Below are 27463 nucleotides of genomic sequence, written 5' to 3' on the forward strand. Positions count from 1 at the left end.
TGTATTTCTGAGATAAAGATAGCTTATTCCAAAATAGGAAAAACTATAGTTCAGAAGTAAAAGCAGAGAAACTTTGGGTTGAACTGTGGGTGCCCTAGACAGAGATCAGACAGAGAATGGATAATGTGAGGAGAGGCGAAGAGTGGGACTGTATTAGTGTCATCGACGTGTCACTCTAACTCTGTGTATCACTGGCCCTTGTCAGTTTCTCACCACCACTTATAAAACCTGCAGAGGGAGTGACTGCTGTCAAACAGAGACCTGCTGAGAGTTTCCTCAAAAAACGGGGAGAAAAAAAAACCTGACAGTGACTGATTAGTGCCAAATGATTAAAGTGAGGTCCCAAAGCTTGCTCATGTCAGATAGTCTGGCATAAGCGGATCTACAAAGAAGTAAATACGAGTTTTGCCACAGACTCGGCACCATTTTAGAGTAAAAGCAGCTTAACAAAGTGAATTTGATTTGAAAATAGTTTTCCTCTGAGGAGTGCCTTGAAACTGAAGCAGCCTGAGGGAATAGCGCAGAGGTAATCAATATCAAAATGCCTGTTTTTAGATAGAGTACATTTTGGACTGTTTGTGATTTAATCAATAGTAGAATATGTTTAGAGCGAGAATGAGAGGAAAGGTGGGATTAGGATGAGCTACTTCCTCTACCTGAGAGCTGTAATTCATCAGGGAACTGACAGAAAGCTGATGAAAAAAAAGGACAAAGAGTGCTTGACATGGTGCTTCTGTGTGCTTGTCTGGTCTCGGGGTATGTGTGTGTATGTGTTTGTGTGTGGAGGGGGGTTGTTATGCAAGTGTTTGTGAGTGCGTTCACGCAAAAGCATCATATCGTGTCTTTTTTTCAGTTCTCCGTTAGATTTTCCTCCTCTTGGGAGATAGCTGTATTTCAGGAGACACAGAATCTGGAAATATCCCAGTTGTTGGGGAAAATCTATCAAGCCAGTCTGTTCTTTGTACAGGAATAAATTTAGCAGTCACACAACTGAGGGAGTTCCCTTTTTTCTCTCTGTCTTTGTTTGACAAGTCTACACCGAAGGGTGGCCCTAGGTGAATCTCAGATATATAAGGTCTTTTTATGTCAAAGAAATGTCCGCTGGCAGGTTAGCTTGTACCGGTGAAACCATCCTGCAATGTTATTGAATGCAGATGTCGCTTTTAGGTACGATTTACATCTGTAGCGCTGTCTAGATGCTGAATTACAGCCACTGCAAATGTATTGACATCTGCCTGTGTGAAGGAGAGGGGAACCAAAAAGGTTGTGTGCAGAGTGTGCAGGAGGCGGTGACGTTACTTTCTCTGTGGCATCAGCTGGTAAGTATTTTCCATTAAACTCCCTATCAGATTAAATTACTCATAACTGAATGTGCTGAAACATGGTTATGAATGGTCCTGGCCCACTTTAACCCGTGCTGCATCAAGGTGCCAACGCCAGTGGATTCTTCATGCGTATCTGCGAGATGCCATGAGTATTTTAGAATGAGAACCAGCTGGTCTTTAGTGGGTGGCAGTTTATTGGAGCATATTTTAGAGAGACGAGTATTATGTGTGTTGAAGTCAGTGCAGTGCAATACTTACTAATATCATCCCTGTCTGCTAGAAAAATATATGTGGTGAGACAACTGTGTTTTTGTTTTAGTTTTTTATGATGCCAGAGGCGGGGTTCTTTGCTGAGTATGATACTTGGCTTATATATCTACACTCACTCAGCTGTTATTCTCCTTGGCCAAGTGTTGGTATTTGACAGAGACCTAAACGTGTGAAACAGAGACTGAAAGTGCCAGATGTGAGCAGGTTTTCACATGTTGCCCTACTGCTTCTTGGGACCAATTAGTATTTGTCATGACCAGCTTCCACCCTGACACCAGTTTGCATGTTTTGATGGTGCGCTTCTTTTCACTTGCAATGTGGTTTATATTTTATTAGCGCCACTAATTGTCTCCATCTATATCCCTCCTCCGCCTGTTTCCAAGCCTTGGAATTGTTATCAGAAAATCACAGTGGAACAGACGCGTTGCTCCCAAGCAGTTGCTCTCATCTAATTATAAAACACTAGGTAAATGTTGAGCAGATGCCCTCCACCAGTCCCCCTACCCTCCTGCCACCCTCTGCCTTCCAATTGAGAGAGCCATTTGGTCTCATTCTAGTGTTACTTTGGCTCCACATGGAGTGGTGATCCTTGCCAAGTGGCTGCCATGGTATAAATGAACCTAATCGCTCGCCAACTCTGCACACTGTCCGGTAGACAAGAACAAAAGAACTTCTACTTTAGTTAAAGTGGTGTCATACCCTGCTGCGGTGCCTGAGTACTCGGCTTCTGGTGTCTAGTTTCAGAGTTTGTTTCTGCGGTAAGGACTCATGCATGTCATTGTGTCAGAGATGCTTTCTAAATGGCAAACACTACTTCTTTTTTAAGTAACAGCTTCAGTGTCTTTGCATTTGGAGCAAAGCTATAATTAGGCTGTTTCTGTGGAAAGACAGAAAAAATAGAATAACAGGGCCTGAACTGCAGTCCAGGAATATGCATAATTTAGTCGATTTCCACTTACTATGCAGGAAATTCCTGCACGCAATTAAAGTGATCTTATAATCAGTCCGACCCTTGCACTGGTGCAAAAAGACTGGCCACAAGTGCTGCAGAGGTGGCCTGACATCTGACCAGGGCAACACCTGGAGTGCTCTCTCTCCCCCCCTCACCCCTCACTCTGCAAGACTGTGACCTCCCTCTGCAAGAAGTCCGGGTAGAATACACAGACGGGCTTAAAAGATCTGGAAGGAATCAGACTGAAAATCTCTTACGAATGGCTGTGACTGTGAAGTTAATGTTCACAAAATTAATCCTTATTATTCTCAGACAGGTAATGCTAATGTTGAGCTAATGATGAGCTGCTCGATACAGTGCTGAGGTGCTGATGAGCCGAGACGACAGAGGACAGGGAAAGGATTTAGCATGCAAAACGAAGGCGAGCACACATTGGAGCACTTCTGAAGAAAGAAGCAGAAAAAAAATCAAACTTTCATGTGTAACTGTAGAAATCTATGACCTGAATACAAGAATACTAATGGAATAATAGAACGCCTTGTGCCTTATGAGGATAAAGGGCATTTGCATATGCGATCATATAGGATCACATGCCCCCATCTGTAACTTTAACGTGTGTTAGTCCCAGGAACCTCTTCCCAAACATAAGGAAGAATAATGAGAATACAAACACGAAGTAGTCTGACTTTCCCAAACACACTCCTGGGAAATATAGCTTTCCCTCCCTTTTTATTCGTTCACTTGTCAGAATGTTGCTTCTATAAGGATTGTGTAAGGGAGGCATGAAATCACACGCTTTAGGTATGATTGAAAACTAAGTGGGACTGAATGCTTATATCTGCCAGAGATGAAGAAGTGACTGAGTGAGTGAGTAAATAATTGGTTGAAGGAGAGATTGGCTTTCTCTTCGTCATGGCTGAATCACAAACTGCTCCTCAGACTTGTTGGTGATACGATTTCATCCAAACGGGAGATACATTTTAAGTAAAGAAATAAAGTAAACTATGGCCCTAATTCTGTCTCTTCTTCATCCCCCACTGTTCTCATCCTTCACCTGGCTTCATTACTTCTCATACAACACACACTGTGCTGGGGAAGCAGAACAGCTGTCACTTCTGTCTGTCAGGAGCGTGTCTCCTCTCCACTGCAGCCACAAGTGACCTGGCCCTGTCTCAGAGCCAGAACAGATGACAGCCCCGCTGTAGCCTGTTCGCTCTAGGTGTGGGGTCTGGGTGTAGCCTCGTTGGTATCCGGACCATGGCTGTGATTGCACTTAGCGGCTGATTAAAATTTAATCTTGCCCTTGCAGTTGTAAGGATAAAGCCTTGTACAACAACAGAGAATTTGTGTGCAGGTAGGATGAGTTTGAAGCAGGAGCAATCACACGGGCATCCATTATACAGTCTGTGCAGGACTATAAATCTGCACTGGAATTAACCAGTGGGTGGAGGCTGATTGCCGGAGCGGTCCCCTCACATTCCTAGGAATGAGAATAAATGAGCGGACGGAAGCATGAACAATCCTTTATTACACCCATTAGCTAGAGGAGCTGGAGCCCTGTGAAACAGGGGATGCCAAACACACAGCCTAGTCATCACATACGTGGCCTGATTATAGTCCCCACTACGGTGTGAAGACCTCCACCGCCACACACGCATACCATTACCACATTATCCCTGCCCATTCCACCCTCTGTTCACACAATCAGTGGATTCAGTACAGTTTTCTGCTTACTCTTTGTAACGTCAAAACATTTCTGAAGCGCCAGCTAATAAGTGCATCTCTGGAGTGCCTCCATGAGCTCAATATGTTTGTTAACACTTTTCTTCCCTCTCTCTCTCCCCCTCTCTCTTTTGGAGAAACTTCAAGATATGGCAGAATCATTAATCAGGAACTTTGCTGTGAATTAGCTGTAAATCATACCACTCATCCCCGGATGCACTCTTCAAACAACAGTGCCAGGTGTTCTTAATCAAAATTTGGTTTGTTTGCTTTTTTGTGTGCGTGCATATATTAAAAATGCCAGGTGGACTGTTTTCTTTTTTCATTAATATATTCTCTATCAAGAGCAAGGTAATGTTACAGCTCATTTACTGTGCAGAGCTTCAGGTCATATAAACATGTTTTGACAGCTGTTTCATTACATTCAGAATAGGCTGGCTGACGGTGTTTCTATTTTCTATTAGAGGTTACTTAATAATCCCTGCTGTTACAGTGTAGGTTGGTTATTGAGTTCATATGATGCTTTCAGTGTCATATCCTGCTCTTCAGCACTGTTTAACTGATTGTTACATACCCAAAAAGGTCTAGGGTGTGAGGGGAGTAACATAACACTAAATGGAGGACATGAGAAGGCTATTTGGGTTGAGTTGCTAAAATGTTAACAGAAAGAAATAGAAGTTAATTTGGGAGGAGAGCCAAGGCCAACACAACAAACGAGAAAACCTTAAACCCTGAAATTGAAATCTTAAAACTTAAAATAAAAGTCAACAGAAGGATTACAAGCCTACACCCCAGCTCCATGTTAACCAACGAAAAAACAGGTGAATATCAAATGAAACTGTAACAGAAGGCAGAGAAACAAAGGACAAATCATCATCAGAAAACAGGCCAGAGAACTTAGGACTTGCAGCACACACTCAAAAGCACATGGCACTCTGACAACCAGAAATGTTCATTCGCATATATCTGAGCATTTGCAGCTAACGCAATAAACCAACAAAGAAATGGATAGCAGAATAAAACACTACTGCCGTTCTGTTTCATGTCATTAGCGCAGTGACCCACAGCAAATGTTCCCTCTTCACCAAATGGCAAAGGAGTAAATTCAGCAAACTTTTGAGAACATGGCACACCGGCGACTGCCAAGTCTTCTGCCTGATAGGCAGTGAATTGAACTCATGACCTGTTCAACTTGAAAACGCTGAAATAGTTGGTGCTATGGTTGCCTTTTTTTTTTTTTTTTTTTTTTAACAAGTGTTCAGTCAAAGCTTGAAAAGAATGGCTGCAGAGTTGTGGTATTTCCTCACTTTACTCTGAGCTCTCAGGGTTTCATGTCCATGTCCTTTAACTCCAGTCTGATATGCACAGAAGTACTTTCTCTATACAGTAGCTCTTTTGAGCATCATTTCTGTCTCCTCCTGTTCAAACTGTGTAATCAGGACACAGTGGGAAACACTTGAATTGCATCCAATTTCCTCTCGCTTCCCTTTGTTTATTGACTCGGGGACCTGACAAAGAGTGAGACTTGAGTGGGTTGAGCGAAAACCACAGACACTAACACTCCTAACCTCTTGCTAGCACTTGCTGTGCCATGAACAACGCAGTGGGGAGCCGTGAAGTAGATTGATTACACTTGTGATCACTCTTCTAAGATAATGTCCTTCCTTTTAATCATGAATTGTGCTGCCGCTCTTTACAAGGATAAGATTATCATTAGCAACTTCATCACTGTCTCATTGTAAATGCCGTCCTAATTGGACGGCTCCGCTCTTCCTTGGAAGTTTTGATCTTATTTACTGCTGTGTGTCCTTCAGCTGAAGAGGAATCATTTTTGGATTGCATTCCTTTGCCATCTGCTTTTTTTCTGTGTGTCTGCTGTCTAATGTGCTGCTTTCCTTCACAAAGAGACGTCAGTGTGTTGTCTTCGCTTGCTGCAATTAGGGGTTTTTAGTGCTTGAGTGTGATTGTCAGTTGCCAGGTGAAGCTAATTACTCTACAAGACTCCGTAGGACTTCTACAACAGCTTTTTGTAAAATCAAAGGCTTAGCGGTGCTTGCACTATATGTTGGTTCGATCCCTGCGGTGTTGAGCTTTGCTGAGTGCTCTGAAGTCAATAGCTTCGTACTTACACATGGCGTACCATTGAGACCTTATAATCCTATGACTCCTTAAACTACCTGACATTTCATCAAATCACCAGCCATTTACCTGCAAGACACCCCCTAGCTTTGCTTTCTCTGAAACATTCTCAGTGTTTGAATTAAGATTTGACGGCGAGTTTTGCGAGATAAAGGCTCAAATGAGAGCTGAGACCTCGCAGCCTCGAGCTATCATCAGTAATCCACTCGTTTTACTCTCTTTGACGTTAGCTGAATTGACCAGACCTGCTCAGTGTCGATCCTTGAAGCTGTCTTGATTTTGAAGAAGAAGAAGAAAAGCAGCCTGAGGTAAAAGACGCAGCAATCTCACACATCATGCACAAAATAAATTGTTTTGTGCATAGTTTTTTTACTTCAGCATTTGGACTCGTATTGTAAAGGTTTTGACAGCTTCTTTCATACTCGGCTTCTTTCCTCCTTATTTCCTTTCTTCCCTTCCTTGCTTGACAACCCACTTCAATTTGCTCGTAGTTAATGACTAATAGATGAGTTAGTGATCAGCCATCAAAGTCTCTCAGTATATCATTTCCACAATTAAAGCTGTCTGAACTTCGCTCTCTTTCCCAAACCAGTAACCTTCACAGTGGCAGCTTCAGGGAAAAAGAGGGACACCAAAATGTCTGTGATGTGAAAAAAAACAAGTCTGTCTGGCATTATATAAATACTTTTTATCCAGTGTTAATTGCTTTAACTGCTTGGATGACCACATATATTTGTGAAGAAAATAACTCCCATTTCCAAAAACTCATAAAGCTACAATGAATGACTTTTAAAAAAAAAAAAAAAAAAAACGACCTGGCATTTGATGGCACTGCTCTGCCACACAGATGAAAAACTTAATTACTAAACTCTCAGTGTCAGCTGAAAAGTCAGCAAATCGGAGAAAATGTTAAAAATACTACCCAAACCATGTCCATTGTAAACATCTACTGTGTTTTGACTGTGTGATGAGTCACAAGGACAGCACAGCTGCTTGCAGATACTACATACACATACTGTTTTCCCTATCTGTAACTCTGCATTAGATTCAGAATTAAGAGGATGACTGCTGTGAAGTGTGTTCAACCTTTCTCCTCGATTGCAAGATGTGTTCCACAAAATATTGCATAAATATTTTCTACTGCGAATCTCCTGGAAGTTATTTTTGAACAGGGACAAACCTGGCCTCGTCATAAATCCCATGATAGCGTCGTTGCACTGGGTATTCAGAAAAGAGGTGCAGCAGCTGAGTGAGTCACTTTTTGGACTTGCTTGTTTAATATTTTGCCATTAATGGGTAGAAAACTTACTGAAAGGAAAGGCAGCAATTTAGGACCTCCTTGAGCAATAGCTGCCCCAGATACTTCACATTAAGACTTAAGATGGAATATGGAAAGTCTGGCTCTTTCCAAAGGTCGTGATATTTACCTCCCGGTTCTTCTATATTTGCACAATAATTAATGTGTAAAATGACTGTTGTTGTCTAACATTTACATTGCATTTCTTTCTTTAAATGCATGTGCCTACTGCACAGAATAAACTGAAGACGTACAAGAGAAATGGAAGAGGAGGAGGAGATGTATTTGTCAAACCTTAGTGGTTTCGGTTTGTCCCTGTGTGTGTGCGTGTGTGTGTGTGTGTGTGTGTTAAAAACACTACGATTCACCTCTGTTTGTTGCACCCCCCCTCCACCTCATTCTCTTCACATAAAGAGGCGTTCCATGACAGTACCCACTTGATTTTCTTCAGTCAGCATATGGGTGGCACCATTACTCCTTATGACATCTTTTCACGCCAGGCCATTTTGCTGATCTGCACAGCACATAGCATCATCCAGCTACCCCTCATCATCCCCACCCCCCAAACCAATTATCAGTTATCACCAAGGAGAAGGCTGTTCATCCATTAGTTATTCATCCACCCAAGTGCAGCTTTTACTCTAATTCGATTTTCTCCCTCCGTTTTACATTAAAAACCACTCCAAGATGGCAAGATGTTAAAAGTTAAGCACAGAGATTAACCGCATCTCTAAATCTCCGTGTACCCCGCATGTGCCATTAACCTTGAACTAGCTGATTAACTTAGCAGTGGTGTTTCCCTCACCGGGAACAAATCGTATTTAAAATTTGCAGCAGAGTTTCAGAGTGAAACCGAAGTAGGATAGTATCATTATCTCGAATGTAGCCCTAATCTTTTAATGTTGAAAAAAAAAAAGAGTGACCTATTTTGTGGGAAAGTAAAGAGAACAGGAGGGTGCCATGGATATTATTGGACCAAGTTTGTGTTGGTGCTTTGGCCCTGGTGTTTATTGCTGAAATCAGTGATCTGTTGCTCACTACGTGCTACCAAAAGCTAGAAAGTAACCCAGAACATTTGTGAACTGTTGCTCTCTTTACCCGCTATGCTGCTCAGCACGTTTGACATTGAGTGTCGTTGCCCTTCTCCCTTTGTCCTTTTAAAAAAGTTGTCCTTGCGCTGAGTTATTACGGAAAGAGATTGGATAATAAACATATGTAAAAACCACACAGTAAATTTTAGAGCAGATTGAAAGAGGTGATACACCTTGAACGAGTTGCGCAATAAAGGGAGTGCTCCACAGAAGATTGGTGCTCAGAGAAGAAAATTGGCAGAATTCATCAAATGTTCTGCGGGCATAAAACCTCAGCAGCAGCGCAAAGGGCCTTTAATGTGAAAAATAGCCCAGGGGCCTTGTGTGGTGTGTTTTATGCGGTTGGAGGGGTTAAAGGAGGCATGTACACTGGCTCATGTAGAGATGTTGAGGGGATTGTCAAATTTCCCCAGTGGCATCCTTACTCTCTCTCTTTTTCTTTCGGTTTCATGTCGTTGGAGCGTTGCTTGAGTTGCTGAGACAGTAGCGCTGACTGTGATTTATACAGTCATAAGAGCTGCACTGTAGCAGACCTTGGCCCGTATTTTATTCTGACACTTATTATTGAAATGAGACATTTGGGTGTAAGGAGGAACCCAGTCCGCTTTCTCGCCGAGAAGGATGAGCTAGCAGTCATGTTCGCATCAAATCTCGGTCTTGTAGCATTTGGAAAGTCCTCAAGGAGTATTTAATTCCACTTCTCTACTGAATGTCCCACTCGCAGGCAGTTTATTTTTATTTATTAATTTTTTTTATGAAAATGCAAATTCCGCCTGGCGTGTCGAAGGACAAAATTCCAACATGCCGATGTTGTTGGAGCTGCGGTGCGGGGGCTTCTGTTCGTGTGTCGTAGAGCAGACTCCGTTGGCAGCGCGTCGTGTGCCATATGGCTGCATAGACACAGCTGGGGGAAAAAAAATCAACTAACAGTACAGTAGTTGTGTTTTTAGTTCAGTTTAGTTGTAGTAATTATTTTTGACAGAATTTCAATGGATTGACAGTGTTAACATTATTAAAATTTGCAGCATCACTGGGCGTCGGGCAGACGACCACATGCCATACGGCTGAGAGCGGTCGACCAACCCACGGCCCTTTGCTGCATGTCTTCCCCGCTCTCTCTCTACCCCCGCTTTCCTGTCATTTCTTCACTTTCTGTCAAATAAAGCTAAAAAAGTTGGAGCATCACTGAGGCTTGTGTTTCCGTAAATCACCACCACGATTGAGTGGAAATGCTTATTTTTGTCTCTTTTTTTGTGTAAAAATGAGTAAACACCATCCAAAAGACTTCTGTGTTTTTACTTTGCAGATGAGTAAATTAAGACAAACACTGTGGTGAGGTTTAGTTCAAACTTAAAAAGTATTTTCATTTGTCTAAGCGTTGAAACAAAACAGATGTTAACTAAGCTGTGCAAGAAAAAATATATAAATATGTATTCTGAAGCTAACAATGCACTAAAAAAGACATTAATCATTAACTCGTATTGATGCACCACACTTTGGCGGTGTCCTTACTGTCAGAGAGAGAGAGAACTACAACCGGATGAATTCAACTCAAGTGGGAACATGATCTAAATTAAAGCTGACAAACTGAACCCATCCCTAACTGTCATACCCACAGTCTTCTTTGACTCTTTTATCTGAGGGCTCTGCACAGGTGACTGGAGCCCAACAATGAGTGGGTCATGTTGCCTTTTCCCAGAAGATGAGGAGATGGAACAGGCGTGTAATCGATGGATGTAAGCCCCACACTCGTGGGCCTGGATGACCTACATGTTACACTTCCTCCATCTGCCTGCATATACTTAGCACCCCACACGCTGCCACTCAGACCAGCAGGTGACCGAGCACATGAGCTGCAGACCGCGCGTAACTGAGGCTTATTGCATGTACAGATGTTAAGATCAACAGACAAGGTTACACAGTTAATACCGGGCTCTGTCGAAAGCCGTGTTTCCATGTCGCTGTAGCTGAAGTGGAATAAATGACCTTGGTTCATTCATTTCTGTGCTCTTCTACATCAGCCAGGATACCTACGAAGGCAAACGCTGTCCCCTTAGTCGCACCGTAATCTTTTGAAAATTGAAAACAAAAACATTTCATTAAGATTCAAAGTGCTACATGCACGCTATAAAGCAATGTGTGCAGTTAATTCAAAGGCATAAAAAAGCTAATGGACTATTATAGTCTACTGCCTGAGGCTGTCTTTTCTCCTCGCAGAAGAAGTACATCAATCACTTCTATCAGTAATCCCCTGCAAGCTGCCAGCGCTGTCTGTGCTTCCCGCTAGAGAAGCTGTCTCTTCCGTAGAAGCGGCATCAGATGTGGCTGAAGTTGACACATTAACAGATAAACTGCCCCACTCTCCTACCACTATCACTACATTCTGCCCTCGGTCTTCGGAGATATTGATGGGAGGGAGCAGTCGATGAGACAAAAGCAGTGACAGAGGAGGCGCTCGAGGGGTCGAGCTAAGCTGCTGCGTGTTTGTTCTTCCTGGCTTGTCCTCTTACCTGGAGGATAAATGATAAGATGGGTCACAGATGAAAGCGCCTTCAGGATTGCGCTTTGCTGTAGGCGTCTACAAGCTCGTAGTTATATACACAGTGACTGTTAAAGTTTTCAAGTAAGTCTGTTTGTTTGTCGGTAACGGCTCAGGGCGGCTTAAAGTGACATCAGATGTTTGCTGAAGAGGAGATTTAATGCACTCAGCCGCGTAACACATACAGTTTTTTGAATGTCTTTGTCAATACGGGACTCTGCTACAAAGGAAATGAAAGAAAGGAGGGGAAAAAAGTGGTTGCATCCCTTTGTTACACTCCACTAAGCTGGTTTACTGCATTTGTTGTTGGAAGGCTGGTGGTCGTCTCTGGGGCTTTGAATGAAAACACATTTCTCCTCTGGCTACAGCTGCTGCATATCCATGTGCAAACAGCCAGCAGATGTGTCTTGATCCAGCTCCTCCATCCCAGCACCAGTTTCCTTCCAACTTCACATTTACCTGATCATCTCCTGTCCCGGTTGTAGAGCAAATGATCTCTCCTGAGCAATCACCATTGTTTTGTTCCAGACCAATAAGATAATTCATGTTGACTCAGTGCATATGGAACACTTTTGGCCATGAAGCACTTGCAGAGCTGCTTTGGACTTGATAAACACTACAGCTGCTAAATAATTTGTTGCAAACAGATCTTGTTTACCAGCACGTGTTTATGAATGAATATGTATTTGCATGCTTTGCATGCACACTTGAGGAGGATAGCTGATTCCTGCATAACTACATTTGAATGTGTGATGAAACTTTAAGAGGCTACAGCTTGTTCGGGCTGTTAATTTGTGAATAAACAGTGTTTGTGGAATTTAGCCAATTCCAGTTTTAGTGTAGGAACTCACCTTAAGCATCGTTAAGCATGCAGATTGATGGTGTACTTTGTGGATAATAAAGCAAAAGTGTGCTGAAGGCAGATATTCAGTGTAAGAATATCTGAGAATATCGAGGGAGCCGCAGCCAGACTTATAAAACCCCTTCCCATCTGTCAGATAGGACTACAGATCCACACAAATAACATAGGCAGTGTGTCTAGCTGGATAGACATCAGTCAAGGGGACACAAGAAGGATGGCAGCGTCCCTCATGGAGTTAAAGCTACTTAATATTCTTGTGTTTATTGGGGATTAATTGTTCCATCTGTCTCACATAAAAACCAGTGAACAAAATAGAAAAACAACACAACCTTCCCTCCCGTTTTTTTCCCCTGATAGATTTCTTGTTTCTGTTTGGCTGTGAGTATGACTCGTTAAACGGTGAGGCTTGGAGGAGAAGGAGGAGGAGCCTGGACTGGACAGTCTGAACAAGGGGGAGAGCTGGAAAATTTAATCATTTTTCTTTGGGTCTGTCATACGCTATGGGCTGCCTCATTTGTCTGCTCCAACTCCTTTGTTTCCAGCAGACTCTCTGTTCAAGGATTAGGCTACAGAGCAAGAGACATGCAGCAAAAGAGGAAAGAACGAGCTATATAAGCTAATTACAACAGTACTCCATGTTTCTTTAATACAGTACTTATGTGTAAGGTATTTGCTGCAGTACTTAAGAACTGCTGAATGGCCAAGAATGAAAGCAAGAAATATTTAAGTGGGGGCACTTGCTAGATTCAATGTGAATAAGAGGTATGTTTTGTGGGTGGAATACCTGAAGACCTAAGAGTGGGTGCCTTGGAACTTTTATTGTCATTGGGTGGAAATATTTAACCTTAAAATGTGTTTTGGCATACAAACCTTTGTTTGGGAGTCAGTTAAGGGCATTAGGTCGTGCATTTCAATTGTAATTGCAGGTAGGAGTGAAGCCGGGATGAGAGAGGCTGCACGACTGCTTTTTTTCTACCTTCACGTTGCCCACAGTTGAACAACAGATCTGTTGACTGAGTTTATCTCCTGCTGAGGTGATTAATGTAAGTTTGCTGCAAACAAAGGTCACATCAGGAGGCAGGGGAGCAGACCAGAGCACAAGAGCTAAGAGAGTTATATATGGCTACAGTTACTGCTGAGAAAAGAAGCTGTTTATTTTTTGTAGGGCATCCCTCAGTCTCTGGGGATTTACGTGGAGAATTAAAAGGAATAACACAGACGCATCCAGGAACGAACTAAGTAGAACAGTAGAGCAGCACTGCTGTGGCATAACAGTTATAATATTCATTGTCCTACGCTGTTTATCCCCCTATAAATATTTTTATATTTACTGCCAGTACATAATGGTGTTAGTTATAGGGATGGCAAACAGATGAAATTATAGCAGTGCTGTGCTGATGAAGATTTATTTACTTGTCTTCTGTGGCACTTGTGGGGTAGCCTTTTAATGCTACCAGGAAAAAAGCAAGTCCACATGATGCTGTAGGGTCTTTCTTCATAAAATCTCTCCATTTCTTGTGTAGTGTAGTCACAAATTACTAAAAGTGCTCCTTGAAGGAGAAGAAGTGTTACTACTCCTCAGATGGTGTCCTAGGATGTCGGTGATGTGCGTATGTGTGAATTGCCCAATTTGGGAGTTGCCAAATGGGGATATTTCTTTCTTCTTCTTCTTTTTTCTTTAGTCTTTTCTGCTCATTTGTGCACATAATGGAGCGGTTACTGAGTGTGGAGTCCCCTTAAGGGATTTTTCCTTAGGGTATCTCGAGATATTAGATATATGTCTTCATTATCTGGATAGTTTCAGCTGTTCGAAACTTTAAAGATGATTACGCAGCACTTCGACTGTCTTTTTTTTTTTTTTTTCTTTAAATCTCAGGTTCCAACTCTTGTGAAATATGATATAAGGTGAATACTTTTTGGTGTAGTCAACTTTTGAGTCGTGGGACTTTGTTCTGGCTTTTTCTATCAGCCAATAAGTCAATTACAAATAAGTGATGATAACAATAAAATAAAAGACAAATATTTGCTTGCCTCTATAATCCAATCCAACTAGTTGCGTATAGCTCAAATGGGATTTATGAGGACTTGGAAACATCCATGCTTTACACACGGTTAATGCTGTGTGGTCCTGTCAGTACAAAAGCACATTGAGTCATTTCATTCAAACGCAGGAGTAAAGAATTGGTGGTGGGATTTTTGGGTTTATAAATATAAACCTCCTCTGTCGGACTTCCCAGGTGCGTTCTTTGTCTCTAATGTTCGTTTAGAGGCAGTACATGCACACAGTCAGTTGCTGTAAAACTACCAGCTGCTTATGAATTTAGGTCATTTTGTTACAGTCAGGTGTGTGTGTGTGTGTGTGTGTGTGTGTGTGTGTGTGTGTGTGTGTGTGTGTGTGTGTGTGTGTGTGTGTGTGTGTGTGTGTGTGTGTGTGTGTGTGTGTGTGTGTGTGTGTGTGTGTGTGTGTGTGTTTATTTCTGCCACGACTTTGTATTTTAAAGAGTTTGTAATTCAGGCCCAGAAACACTGCCGCTTTTGAGTTTCCCAGGCTCGCTGTATCTTTCCACAGCTGACGCTTGTGAATATAAACGCCTTCTTTTACTTCATAGTTGTCATTTTAACTAATTTAAGTTTGCAGTGTGAGCAAAATACTCCCTTCCAAAGCCACATTTAAATGCAACAGTAACTGTAATTATCCTGCGTCTACCTTATTTTCCCTCTTACTTTTCTGCCGTTATCTAAATTATAATCTCTGGCTTGAGCATTTATACCAAAGCACATTCTCTGGGGTATTCCACAGCCAGAGTTTCTCCTGCAAAGAAATTACTGGTGCTAAATGAAGCAATGATTTTCTTTATACGTTCCAGCTGTAGTGCAAATGGTTTTCAGTCTGCCAGAAAATCCAGTTCTTTTTCGGGAGATGAGGTTGAAGATGGAATGAGTGGACAGAGGCCGTTTGGGTTTTGATCTAACATCCTAATTATGTTGCATCACACTGATTGTGTGCATGCTCTCCACTGTTATATTCATTAAGATGCCTTTTTGATCATATATTGAGAAGACATCGTCTCCACCTTTAATGAGTCAGTACACTGGGTAGAGAAGTTTAGAAGAATGCATTAAGATTGAGGGTTTTTTTAACATGTGGTGCATTTTTACTGCTAAACAGTACTCCGTTGGTGCAGGTGAAGGGCACTGCTTAGAGTAGAGCATGCAGCAGGCTTTGAGCTTATGTCACTTTTCCCAGGTTTTTAGTCTCAGTATTCACATGCGAAATTCAGGACTATAGAACCACTTAAATGATACCTGTGCTTATAGTATCTTTACACATTTTTATGCCAAAAAGTTGTCAAAATAAGCGCACAAAAGAATGCAATTTTTCACTGTTATTCTCAGGTGAATGGAAAAGAGTTGTCCAAGTCCAGCCATGAAGAGACTGTGGAAGCCTTTCGCCCTGCCAAGGACCCCGTCGTGGTGCAGGTCATCCGGCGGACCCCCAGCGGGCGCCCCCATGGCCCCCCTCAGGAAATCCATGTGGTGGATGTGTGCACTCAGACTGACATCACCTTTGAACACATCATGGCGCTGGCAAAACTCCGGCCTTCAACCCCTCCTGTGCCTGACGTCTGTCCCTTCCTGCTCTCTGACAGGTATGCAGAAAATATAAAGCTTAAAAAGATCGGGAGCCCTGCTTTCACAGACTATGAGCATAGCAACAAATGATTTTATATAATTTCTTGATATATATATTTTTTTATTTAGATTTACTCCACTATGAAGTTTTAGGTTTGCTGCAGCAGATAGCGATACAGAGTTTGTTGTTGTGTCCTTGTCTGACTTTGGCTGAGGCTGACAATAATTAAGGATGGGGGAAAATAAGCAATGTCATTGAGCCATGAAGCAGAAATATCAGCGTTTGTAGGATTAGCATTACAAGTCTGGAGGACGACTGTTTATTATAAATAAATTGCCTAACCAGACGCGCAGTTTATTCTGACAAATAGAGATTTGTTTGAATGGGCGTCCTAGAACCATTCATTTCCTGCTTCACAAATACGAGGAAATGGGGAAAAAAAGAAACAAAAGACAAATTATGGACAGTTTCAAGTGGTTCTGATTAGCCAAGCGTGCTACATGTATCACTAGGCAGATAAAGTCCAAGACCACAAATAAATGTTGTTATAGATACAACGTCCTCTAGACTTTGAGGATCTGAACTACCAGTGTACTTAAAAATTTACAAGGGGGATAGTTGTAGCTGGGTGGCAGGTGAAAAACTGCAATAATAAGTCAACAGAGATTATTTTTTCAGTAGACAGACTAAATATGTTTTGAGTTAAATTTCTCTATATTTAGAGAAAATATAACTAATGTAACTATGTATAATTTGTGGATGTGAGACTGATCGTATCTCAACAGCTCAAGCGTTTGCTGGGTTGTACATCACTTCAAAGCCAAGTTGGGGTTTTTTTCCCCTTTTTTTATTGTTTGTGAGAGCAATCCATTAAAAGATCTCCAGAGTTTGAAGCATCAACAAGAGGTTTTGCTGGAAAACAACAAAGGAAACATGGCTCCTTATTTCATCTTTTGGCATTTTAGTTTATGTGTTATGTGTTGTGTTTATCTCAGAGGAGAAGTAAAGTGTGCACAAGAAAAGTTTAGCATAAAAGAATATCTAGGTTTCACCTCGAGGGAATGAGCAAGAGCAACACTGCAGCTTTATTGCACAGAGCCGAGAAATTAAGACTGCCCCATTGTTTGGTACAGTAGATGATTAATTCCAAAAACACTACACATTTTGAGTTGTATATTTCTTGTCATTGGAAGCTTGCGTAAGTATTCAGTCAGTTAAAGCAACTGTGTGTCAATATTGGAGATGTTATTTAAAAAAAACTGTCTGGGTAAGTATCTTGCATGCACGATATATATATCTATATATACTCAGTGTCACCATAGAAATCCTCACGGGAACTTCTGGCCTTAATTGGAGCTGCTTGGGGTATTATTTTGCCTCATGGAAGGTTTACAAGGTGATTAAAGCAAATGGGCTAATAAAAAAAGCTAGGCAACACAAAGGAATGTATGCCCGATCCTCACAGCCCCAGGCCAAGTCTGAATGTAATCAATGTGACCCATAAAACTCACATTTTCTTCTCTTCATCTGAGATCAGGTGCACAATCCAATATACGGCAGGTTTTATAGCTATAACAAAGGTTTTGGCATCTTATATTTGGGGCTAGATTGTAAATTTGTAATTGTGTTCTTTGCTCCCACTGCCAAATGTTGTTACATGAATAATATTGAGCCATCAAGCATTCTGACATTTACCAGTCTGTTTTTTTTTGTTTTTTTTTTTATCACTGGAAGGTTGTTTTGAGACAGTTTTACAGTCCTGGGTAATCTGGGAGTCAGACAGCCCCTGGAAACATCACTCAACGTGTTCGACAGAGTGTCTTTTTGAGGTTTTTGTCCACCGTGATTATCCTGTGCGGCACCAAAGCTTGCTCATCGCGTTAGGCCCTCACAATGCTGTTTTGTTCTGTGACTGAGGGAGGCATAATAGAATTACACTTTACAGTGTGGGGGGTTTTGTCTGTCAAGAGCAGGAAGCAAATTACAGTATGTGGATATGCTGTTATTAACACTCCAGCACCAATGAAAGCTCTTGACAAATCCTTTCTTCTTCAGATTTCAGCTAAGACAAAAGCAACTAAGTCCTGTCACTGTCAAACTGAGGAAAAGCATCTTGCTTACACCAAAATCTCCACCTCTTTCTGTTTCCCTGGCTCCCTGTCCATCCCTTTTGACAGCTGTCATTCCCTTCATACAATGGACCAGGATTACTACGAAGGGACTGACTACCTCTCCCCTGTACCCGCTGATGGAGACAGGACAGAGGAGTTTGAGTATGAGGTAAGACTGATACTTGATATCGGTGGCAACTGGAATGGTCAATATTAGCTATAAGGGATTATTATCAAAAGTGTATGCATGCGAGTAGGATCCCTGCACAGGTGTGAAGTGTACATCTACATTCCTGCAAACACATTTCTCCTGTGCTCATCTATTAAGGACAAATCCCAGGGGCACTGTAGTGCGAGATAATCAGTCGCATCACAGTCCTCGCTTCTGTTGAAAATGACCAAAGCTTTTGCCCTCAAAAGGCGACAAGATAAAGTAGAAAACTTCCAAGTGCACCCGTTCTTGCTTGAGATTTGTAAGTTGTTTTCATGTGTCCGGAAGAGAAACCGAGGGAGCTGTTTGACTGAGTATGATCAAACCCAATTAAAGTGAGGTGTGTGTGGCAGCTGCTAGCAAGGAAAAAAAAACTTTGCTTATGCGTCTTTCCCAAAGTGTAAGTAAGGGAAACAGTAGGATAGGTGATGCTTTGGAGGCTAATGATCTCTAGCACATTAGAGAATCACTGATTCAGGGACAGGAAGTGATAAACAGACTGTGTCTGTTAACCGCTTTGGTCCAATATTCTTTATTTCCGAGTCATTGAGGTGTGAGCACAAAGTCAGCGAGGGCTCCTCTGGTCTGATGTATGATGATTGCTCACCCCTCCCTCCTCCTATTTGTTTCATTGAATTTGTTCTGAATGTTTTCACCCACTGAGGTTGAGCTGTTTCTTCACATCCTAAAGAGATTTGTGCACCCATTTGAATCGCAGAGGCTTGAGTGTCAAATCGGAACAAATATAATGTATTAAAGCATCTTTTTACGCCTCATTGCTATTAGCAAATCCTATTATACTCTGTGTGCTTTGCAGCCTTTCCACTTTCTTTTTTTCTTTTTTTAAATGCTTGCAGGGTTTTATACTACCCTGATGTTGTTCCACTTACTGTATGTCGACTGATAGTTTACCCACTTTGTAAGGGACACCGTGCTGGTACCAGGTTGGACTCTTTAGTTTCAGAACAGCCTTAATTCTGTCTGGTGCAAATTTATTATGGTGCTGAAAACACTCCTCAGAGACTTTGGTCCATATTGACACGATAAAATCACACAGTGACACATCCACAGTGCTAATAATATTTTACCAGGTGTTCTGTTGGATAATTGCATTTGAGTACGATGAACTTGGTGTCATGTTCAAGAAACCAGATTGAGGTTATTTGAGCTTTGTGACATGGTGTGTTATCCTGCTAGAAGCAGCCATCAGAAGACGGTTACACAGTCATAAAGTGATAAACATGGTGAGCAATTATACTCAGGTAAGCTGAGGTGTTTGCATGATGCTCAACTGCTACTAAGAGGCCAAATGTGTGCCAAGAAAATATCCTGATACCAATGCACCAACACCAGCATCTCCGGAGGATGGATCCATGCTCTCGTGTTGTTTACACACAGTTCTGAGCTCATCATCCAAATTTTGCAGCAGAAATTGAAACTCGTCAGCCCAGGCAACATTTTTCAATTATCAGTTTCTGAAATACTCAAACCAGTCTATCAGGCACCAACAACCATTCCACATTCAAAGTCACTTAAATCACCTTTCTTCCACACTCTGATGCTCTATTTGAACTTCAGCAGGTCTACGTGCTTAAATGCACCGAGTGGCTGCCATGTGATTTAATGAGATATTGGCATTAACAATCAGTTGCGCATGTGTACCTAACAAAGCAAGAGAGCAGATCAGTAATTTAATCCAGGTCTGGGGACATATGGACAGGACACAGGAAACCTCCCATTATATGGTTCATGTTAAGTTATAAAAACACAAGTGCTGAATTCTCTGACCTCACAAAATAACCTGACATCATTACACATTACAGGTTATAGCCGGTCATGTAATGGCATATAATTGTGTATTTAGAGGCATCCTTCATCTGATTGCGGTCTGTTGGTGTTGTATAAACACACACACTCGTATGAATATGTTGCAAAATTTAAAAAAAAAAAAAAAATGTCCTTGTCATCCACCCTAGTTGTCTTAAACGCCTCAACTTGCATTGACCCGAAGGTATCGAGTGAAACATTTAACAAACACCTGCAACTTTCCGTGCTCACAAGTGCTCACCCCTTGTCGGGCTGAACGATGGCTGTAAAAGTATTAAAATCTTAATGCTGCCTTTTTTAAATCACTTCTCAGCTAGACACACACATGCAGAGCAAACCTTTACATCTGCAGACTAATACGGAGACTCCAGTCATCGAGCATTACGCATCAATGCGATCGTGGCTCAGGAGTTGGGTGTTCGTCTTGGAAGGTTGCCGGTTCGAGCCCCGGCTCCGACAGTCTCAGTCGTTGTGTCCTTGGGCAAGACACTTCACCCGTTGCCTACTGGTGGTGGTCAGAGGGCCCGGTGGCGCCAGTGTCCGGCAGCCTCGACTCTGTCAGTGCGCCCCAGGGCAGCTGTGGCTACAATGTAGCTTGCCATCACCAGTGTGTGAATGGGTCGATGACTGAATGTAGTGTAAAGCGCTATACAAATACAGGCCGTTTGCCATTGCTAAAAGTTTCCTTTCATGTACGGTTGTAAAATAAGGCTCTAACATCACAAACCGGTTGGTGCCATCATGGTGGCTACAACCATCTTGTATTGAGATTCTATGCACTAAAACATACGTTTCCTAGAATTCCTGCATGCCTGTGGGGGCAAAACTATATTAGTAACCATTCCTGTGATTACCTCAGGTGAGTTCTGCAGACATGAAGTACTCCAAGCACAGAGATAGTCCTCCCAATTTCCCTGCCAGCGGTAGCCATCCGCACATTTCTGGCTGCTTTTTCAATTACTGGTAATCAAAAGTGCGATTATTATGACAGCATCCAATGTGCTTTGATGGTTGGTGGCAATCTTCTCCTTAATCACGCCATCGCAGTCATTAATTTACTGTCAGCCCTCGTCCCCGTGCTGCAATCTCCTTCCTGAGAGGCAGAGAGCTCGCCTGGAAAATAGAGGAAAAAAAACAAATGAAAAGAGAAGCGAGAGGCAGTGATTGCCGAATGCATTTGATGGTTCAGGAGTCAACCTCCTTTTGCAGAAGCTTCAGAGTGAGTGGGTGTTTTTTTTTCCAAACAATATATTCTTAAAACAAATAGGCAAAAAAGAACATCTGATAAATAAAATGGGGTCACATCATTAGACACGCACAGATTTGATGCCTCATCCACCATGTAGTAATGGTGACAATCTATTTTCTCTGATCATTTAGCCGCAGGTTTGCAGCACTATATCTAGCTATTAATTAGTCAGAAGTAAGTTTAAGCTTGTTTTACGGAGCCAGATAGGGGTGATGCATTACCTGCTCACGCTGCTGCTTCGCCTCAGTCGCGGCAATTAATTTGTGTGGTTTATTTTTAGGCAGATGTCTCAGAGACGCTGCTAGTGATTTCCCACAGATATCCCACAATTTCACACATCATATTAGCATGCCAGATATGCACTGTCTCCTTGGCTCCCCATTACCTCCATGACTGCTCCACTGCCTCTGGAGCCGTGCTTCTTTAATAGTATCTCCTCCAACAATAGCATGATATCTCATTAGAAACATTTTTAATTTAACTAATGATTGATTTTTGCAGTTTATTTTGTTCAGGTAATCTACAGGTAAAGTTTCTTGCTTTTGTGTTGTTTACTAACGCATCAGCCGGGATTTTGCGCCGCCGCAGCTTCTGAGGCACTCAATTAAAGATCTAAACTCCCACTCAGATGGAGATGCTGGAAAAAAAAAATCACAAAGCTCAGATGATGCAGATCTCCTTAAGCTCTTTGTCTCTGCATGTGCGAATGTGTGCTCTGTTGAGAATATGTGTAGGTGTAAGCATAAGATGTGCGCAGAGAACTGCTTGTGTGTGTGTGTGTGAGTCTACGGGATTGTGTACCCCAGCAGCAGCAGGTTGCTGGTCCAAAAACACGTCAATGATCTGTCACCGTGTGTGTGACAAGCTGTGTGTGGGAAGAAATGAGTGGCAGTGGGGCAGGAAAAAAATGGGAATTTAGCCTAAAGGTCTGTTTGTGTGTATGTGAGGAAGTGTGTGTGTGTGTGGTCTCAAAAACAGCTTAGTAGGGGTAGCCAGAAGCAGCAGCCATTGGCCTTTCCCCCCCTTTTTTCCCTCATCTCATGCCAACATGGCCAGACCCACCCCCCCTCCCCCAAAGCCACCCATCCACTTCTGGAAAGTCCGCCACATCTGACACGTGTAACCAGCCAACCTGCTCCTTGTCAAAGAGGAAATGACTCTCACGGTTTCTGTCTGAGACCCCTCTGAGCCCCACCAGAATCCTCACCGCCACCTTATTTCTCTCGGCCCCCACCATCCTCCCCTTCACTCAACCACCTCGTTCCTGCTGCTGAGAGTGTTTTGCTGCTCTAATGAAGACCTTGGGAGGAGAGGCCATTTCACACTTGATTCCCTCCAACACCCTTGATATGTTTGAGCATTTGAAGATGGAGTGTAGGCCTGTGCTGCGCCGTGTTTGGCTGCACAGTGGCTAAAAGAAACAGAGTGCAAAGTGGTTTTAAGAGTTTAGAAACTGAAGAAAATAAAAGAAGCTCCACCAAAACGAGGAGCTAAAACGAGGAGGGGAACTTGTGCGATTTTTACTTTTTTCCACTAGTGTTTATTAAAGACGAATAATTCATGTATTCACCAGGGTACCACGCTATAATCCAAGAGCCTCCTGGGAAATTTGCAGACCACTGATTTGTTAGTCAATAGTTTGTTTATCTCTCCCCACAGGACACGGAGGAGTAGTTTAGTACTGTAGCAAGTGTGTATTTCTGATGGCATTAGCATATAGTTTATTTATAGTCTAATATTTTATAACTTAGCAGAGACTTGAAAGAGAAAAACTCAGTCCTCTGACATTTATCAAAGCCCCTCCGATCAAACTCACAGAGCCAAGAATGTCTTTCATGATCAAACACTAAAAAACCTCAGAAAAGTTGGAAATCCAGACTCAAAAATCTTATAGTTTTATTTTGCGCTGAACTTAAAGGACCTCATCAGTGGAACAGCCTCTTTGTGTTTGTGTAGCCATTGCCAAGCTCGTGCTTACATCATTCAGTTTGTGTTTCTTCCTTTAAAGGTTAGAGGTTAGAGGAGTCTGTCTCTTGGACCCTCCAAACCTTTTAGTAAAATCACTCCATCTTCTTGATCTTTTTTTTCCGTTCTTTTCCACTTAGGAAGTAGAACTGTGTCGACTCAACAGCCAAGAGAAGCTGGGCCTAACTCTGTGCTACAGGACAGATGAAGAAGAAGATGTGGCCATCTATGTTAGCGAGGTGAGTAGATAACTTGCCCCGCACTTAAATAACATAAAGACGTTCATACGAGACATCTGCAAACAATTACCTTGAGTGTGAGTACTGTGAATACATAATTTCATACATTAGTCACTAAGCTCAAAGGTTTTGTGACACTGGCATGTACACAATCACACAAAACCCTGAATCAGTACCTGCTCATTTCTGGGCATCAACTACTGCCCTTTTGTTTCACAGATACCCACTAGCTGTCCTTTGGCATGTGTGTCATATACATGTAACCATTTTATAGACTGTAGTAGGAAGGGTCTCGCTTCCACTCGTCACACTGGGATGCTTTTTAAGTACCCTCTGGGATCAAATTTAAATGTGCTGTCAAAGTGTCATTTTTCAGTCATTTTTAAACAAAGGCAGTTTCCTCACCCCAATCGTGAAGTTTTCGATGTCTCAAGCTAAGCAGCAGGGGAAGGGAAAACGGAGCTCAGGACACAAAGCTCTAAAACAAGTCACGAACTGCAGTCTCCTGCCTGATAGACCTGCCATGTATTCCACAGCCACCCCTCTAACCTGCGTGCTCTATCAGTCTTTCAAACCGGCCTGCTAACCCTCTGTGTCCAAAACGGTTACAGGTGGTGTGTCGAGGCACCAACGCTAGCAAAATCAGACAGAATATGAGATGCAGCAATCCAAATTTGTCCTGTTTCAACACAATCATAACTTAGTGTTTAACTTAACAATCTGCATTCCTCAGTGTGAAGAAGAGACTGGAGATCTTTCTTTTATGTGGTGACATCTGTAAACACAAACATAAAAAATTATCATTTCGAGCTGATGACACAGGTGACGATGACATTAACCAAGGTGACGACAGCTCGTTTGGATGCCGTGAGTGCGATAAAGGCTGCACAAATCTAGACTGAGAGAGAGAAGCTGACAGGGAACAGCATTGTAGTCATTGGACCTTTTCAGTCATGCCAAGTAAAAACTCTACTGGCCCTTGTGTTGTGTTAGTTCATGTAGTCAATACAGCACAGCAGAGTAAGGATCCAAAATCTGTAATGAATGAGACACTATGTATCCTGTATCTTCTTCCTGACAGCCATTTTTAATCCAGCAACCAGATTTAGGGCTGCTAACCATTTGAAAGATGATATTTCTAGCATACTCCAGTATATACATATTCTAACACTTAAATATTAAGTATCTTCCCTCATCAGTACTTTGATGAAATGTCTAATGAAAAATCTCACACAAAATTTAATATTCATCTTCAATGTAAGAAACAACAATTTCTTTATTTGGTGAAGTTTTAAAATTGAATTCTTTTTATCAAATCTGACATTACTGAACAGTTTAGCATTGATCTGTGTGTGCGTGATCATACTGTCAGTTCACCAGAAACAAAATGAATGCCAAGACAGCAAACAACAACAAAAAAGAGGAAGAAGAAAAAAAACACAGAAGTGCTTTCAGGTCTTGTCTTTGTTGTTCATCCAGTCTCAGTGCAGCTGACAACAAGCAGGCACTGGCATACATGTAAAGAGAGAGACTATTTTTCTCCCACTTGTTGGAAGCATAGAAAATGCCATTCTCCGCTCTCCTCAACTTTCAAATTCGTTTGAAGTCGACTTGGACCATGCAAGGTGTTCTCTTTGAGAGCTGAGTAGAATATAAATCACTGTGGTCGCTGGCTCCTGGCAGCATCTTTAAGTGTTTACTCTATAAAAAGTAGGGCTAAGAGGAGTGCACTGCATTTACATGAGATGTCTGAATGTCACTGTATGCTGGCTGCACTGGGAGTTGAGTGGGGGAAGAATACAAGGTTATTTTAAAACAAGTAGAATTTTCCAAATTTAGATTGTTGAATGGCCATTTTCCATTTTACTGTCTCATAGCACAGTGGGTGAATACATGTGGCTGATTCTCTAGACTTTTCAGTTCACCTGCTGTTTCTTTACTGCTCTGCCAGAGCCTCTTGCCCTTTTTCCTCTCACAGTTCAAAAACAGTTAAAAAAGGAAACAAACGTACAAAAAAGAATAAAGCTAAGAGGCAAAGCTAAGAAACTCATTCCGTAAACAGCGGTTTTGCCACTAACAATGTCATCTTCAACACGTAAACGGTTGTAAGTTATTCACGATCTGAAGTTCTCTCCTTGACTGCTGAGAAATTACCTTCAATTTCCTCTTTTTCCTCCAGCCCTTCACTAATTCCTGCCTGGGGACTTCTGTCCCAGTCTAATGAGCGGCCCTCTGTGTAGGAGTGAACTATCATGAAGATGGAGTGCTTGAACACCTCCTTGTCTGCCGAGATCTTATCTGATAGGAAAAAGTGAAACGAATGGCCCCAGATGCCGATTGATTGGTCAATGAAAGAGTGCTCTGCCCTCTTGTTGACTAGCATTAGTTACATGAGGAGCAGGTGCACGATGTACTGGAGTTGAGTTACGGGCTGGAGATGCTATATGCAGAGACTTGTTTTTTATCAAGTTGTCAAAAAAATAATAACTGAGGCAGGTGCAATCGATGTCTTGGATGATAAAGGTGATGATTTAGCTTCTTCCTCAGGCTTTCAGGAAACAATAAAAGGAACACATCAAATGGTCGGGAATGGTCTGGACAGCTATCACACAATACTTCCAGCCACATCTAGACTCTCTCGAATGAAGATTGAAAGTGTTTCATGTATAATTTTGTGCCTTCTCCACCTTCACAGATAAGTCCAAACAGCATCGCTGCCAGAGATGGACGAATCCGGGAGGGGGATCGCATTTTACAGGTGCAGTAAAGCACTCGCTGGTCACCTCCACACTGGCTTTTATTAGGTTCAAAATAAAATTCTTCTTCTATTTTGTCACACTCAACCACTGTCTCCCAGCAAGAGAGCCCATTCATTTTTAATGGCAGCACATTAAAGGGGGAACTTGCACCCGCTGTGACTGTTAAAGAGGGAGAAATGTCCCCCTGGCTGTTTTAGTTACCGACTCAGCACCAGCAGGGTTTTTTAAGAGTTCTGGTTGGGAGTGACACTGTGCTGCTGCCTCCTGTGGGATAGCTGAGAGGCAGTAACTGCTATTAGCCCCTAGCTAGATATCCAGGCTTGAGATTTGGAATGGCTACTGACAAGGACCGACGTTTGTTAGAGCTCTGGGTTGGATCGTGTTGTTTCTGTGGGATAGGTATGCGATTACAGTGTTTGTCACCATAATAGCTTCATAATAGCTTGTTAAGCCAGTGTTAATGGATTCATGGTTGCCATAAAACAAACTGAAAACATCTGAGATACCACCTCCAGAATTTTGGACTTGTATGTTTTACCAATAATCTGTGTCTGTATGGAAGCAATTTTGGGGCTGTCTTCCCTTTATTGTGATGGAACAGATGGAACCCAGGGCTCTGCATTAGCTTTATGGATTAGCTGCTCATCCCAGAGAGTTAAACCTGCACCCTTGTATAAAGACAATTTCATCTTTTTTTTCCACTTGTCTGTCTTGAACACCAGGCAAAAAAAACATGCTTCCAACATACATATTTTGCTTCCAAGGAGCCATACTTTTTTAAAGTGGTCTTGAGCAATAGTTCTTTACACTTTCTCAAGATCTTTCAAAGTTTTTCTTTGGACATTGACTGCTTTTTCACTTATTTTCACCCCTGAAATTTCTCTCCTGACATCGCTGGGCATATTATAGCAGCATAAAACAGTAACTGTTGTATCCGCACATAGCAGACAACTTATCAAAGAACCTATTTTAATTTGGATTTTCATCTTTTTGTTCCAATTTCTTTGTTGAATGTATAACTAAATGCACAGTACACAGTAATATTTTTGCAGCAACATGGTCATTCTTACCTGTTAGCCAAAAACTTAGCATATCTCAGCATGGTGGCGTTTCCTTAAATACATTTAAAAATATGGGACAAAAGAAGAAATGAGAGAGCTAAAAATAATGATCTACAGCAGATAAACAGTTTCTGAAAGTCGTGTTCTTTAGAGAAACGGAAAAAATTAATTAAAGACCCGACAAAGGACCTAAGAGATGTGCCGGTTGAG

The 27463-nt window shown here is 42.0% G+C and overlaps 1 protein-coding gene across 2 annotated transcripts in view; it reads left to right on the forward strand.

The window, feature by feature from the left end:
• LOC101479478 (PDZ domain-containing RING finger protein 4) overlaps positions 1 to 27463 on the forward strand; it is a 115880-nt gene that overhangs the window by 82656 nt on the left and 5761 nt on the right. For both annotated transcript variants that reach the window (XM_004563767.3, XM_004563768.3), the window contains 4 exons: positions 15594 to 15847; positions 18009 to 18111; positions 23335 to 23433; positions 26129 to 26191. In XM_004563767.3, the coding sequence (XP_004563824.3) occupies positions 15594 to 15847; positions 18009 to 18111; positions 23335 to 23433; positions 26129 to 26191 (519 nt within the window). The remainder of the gene's footprint in view (positions 1 to 15593; positions 15848 to 18008; positions 18112 to 23334; positions 23434 to 26128; positions 26192 to 27463) is intronic.

This window comes from Maylandia zebra, linkage group LG7 (assembly GCF_041146795.1).
Source record: "Maylandia zebra isolate NMK-2024a linkage group LG7, Mzebra_GT3a, whole genome shotgun sequence".
Classification (NCBI taxonomy): domain Eukaryota; kingdom Metazoa; phylum Chordata; class Actinopteri; order Cichliformes; family Cichlidae; genus Maylandia; species Maylandia zebra.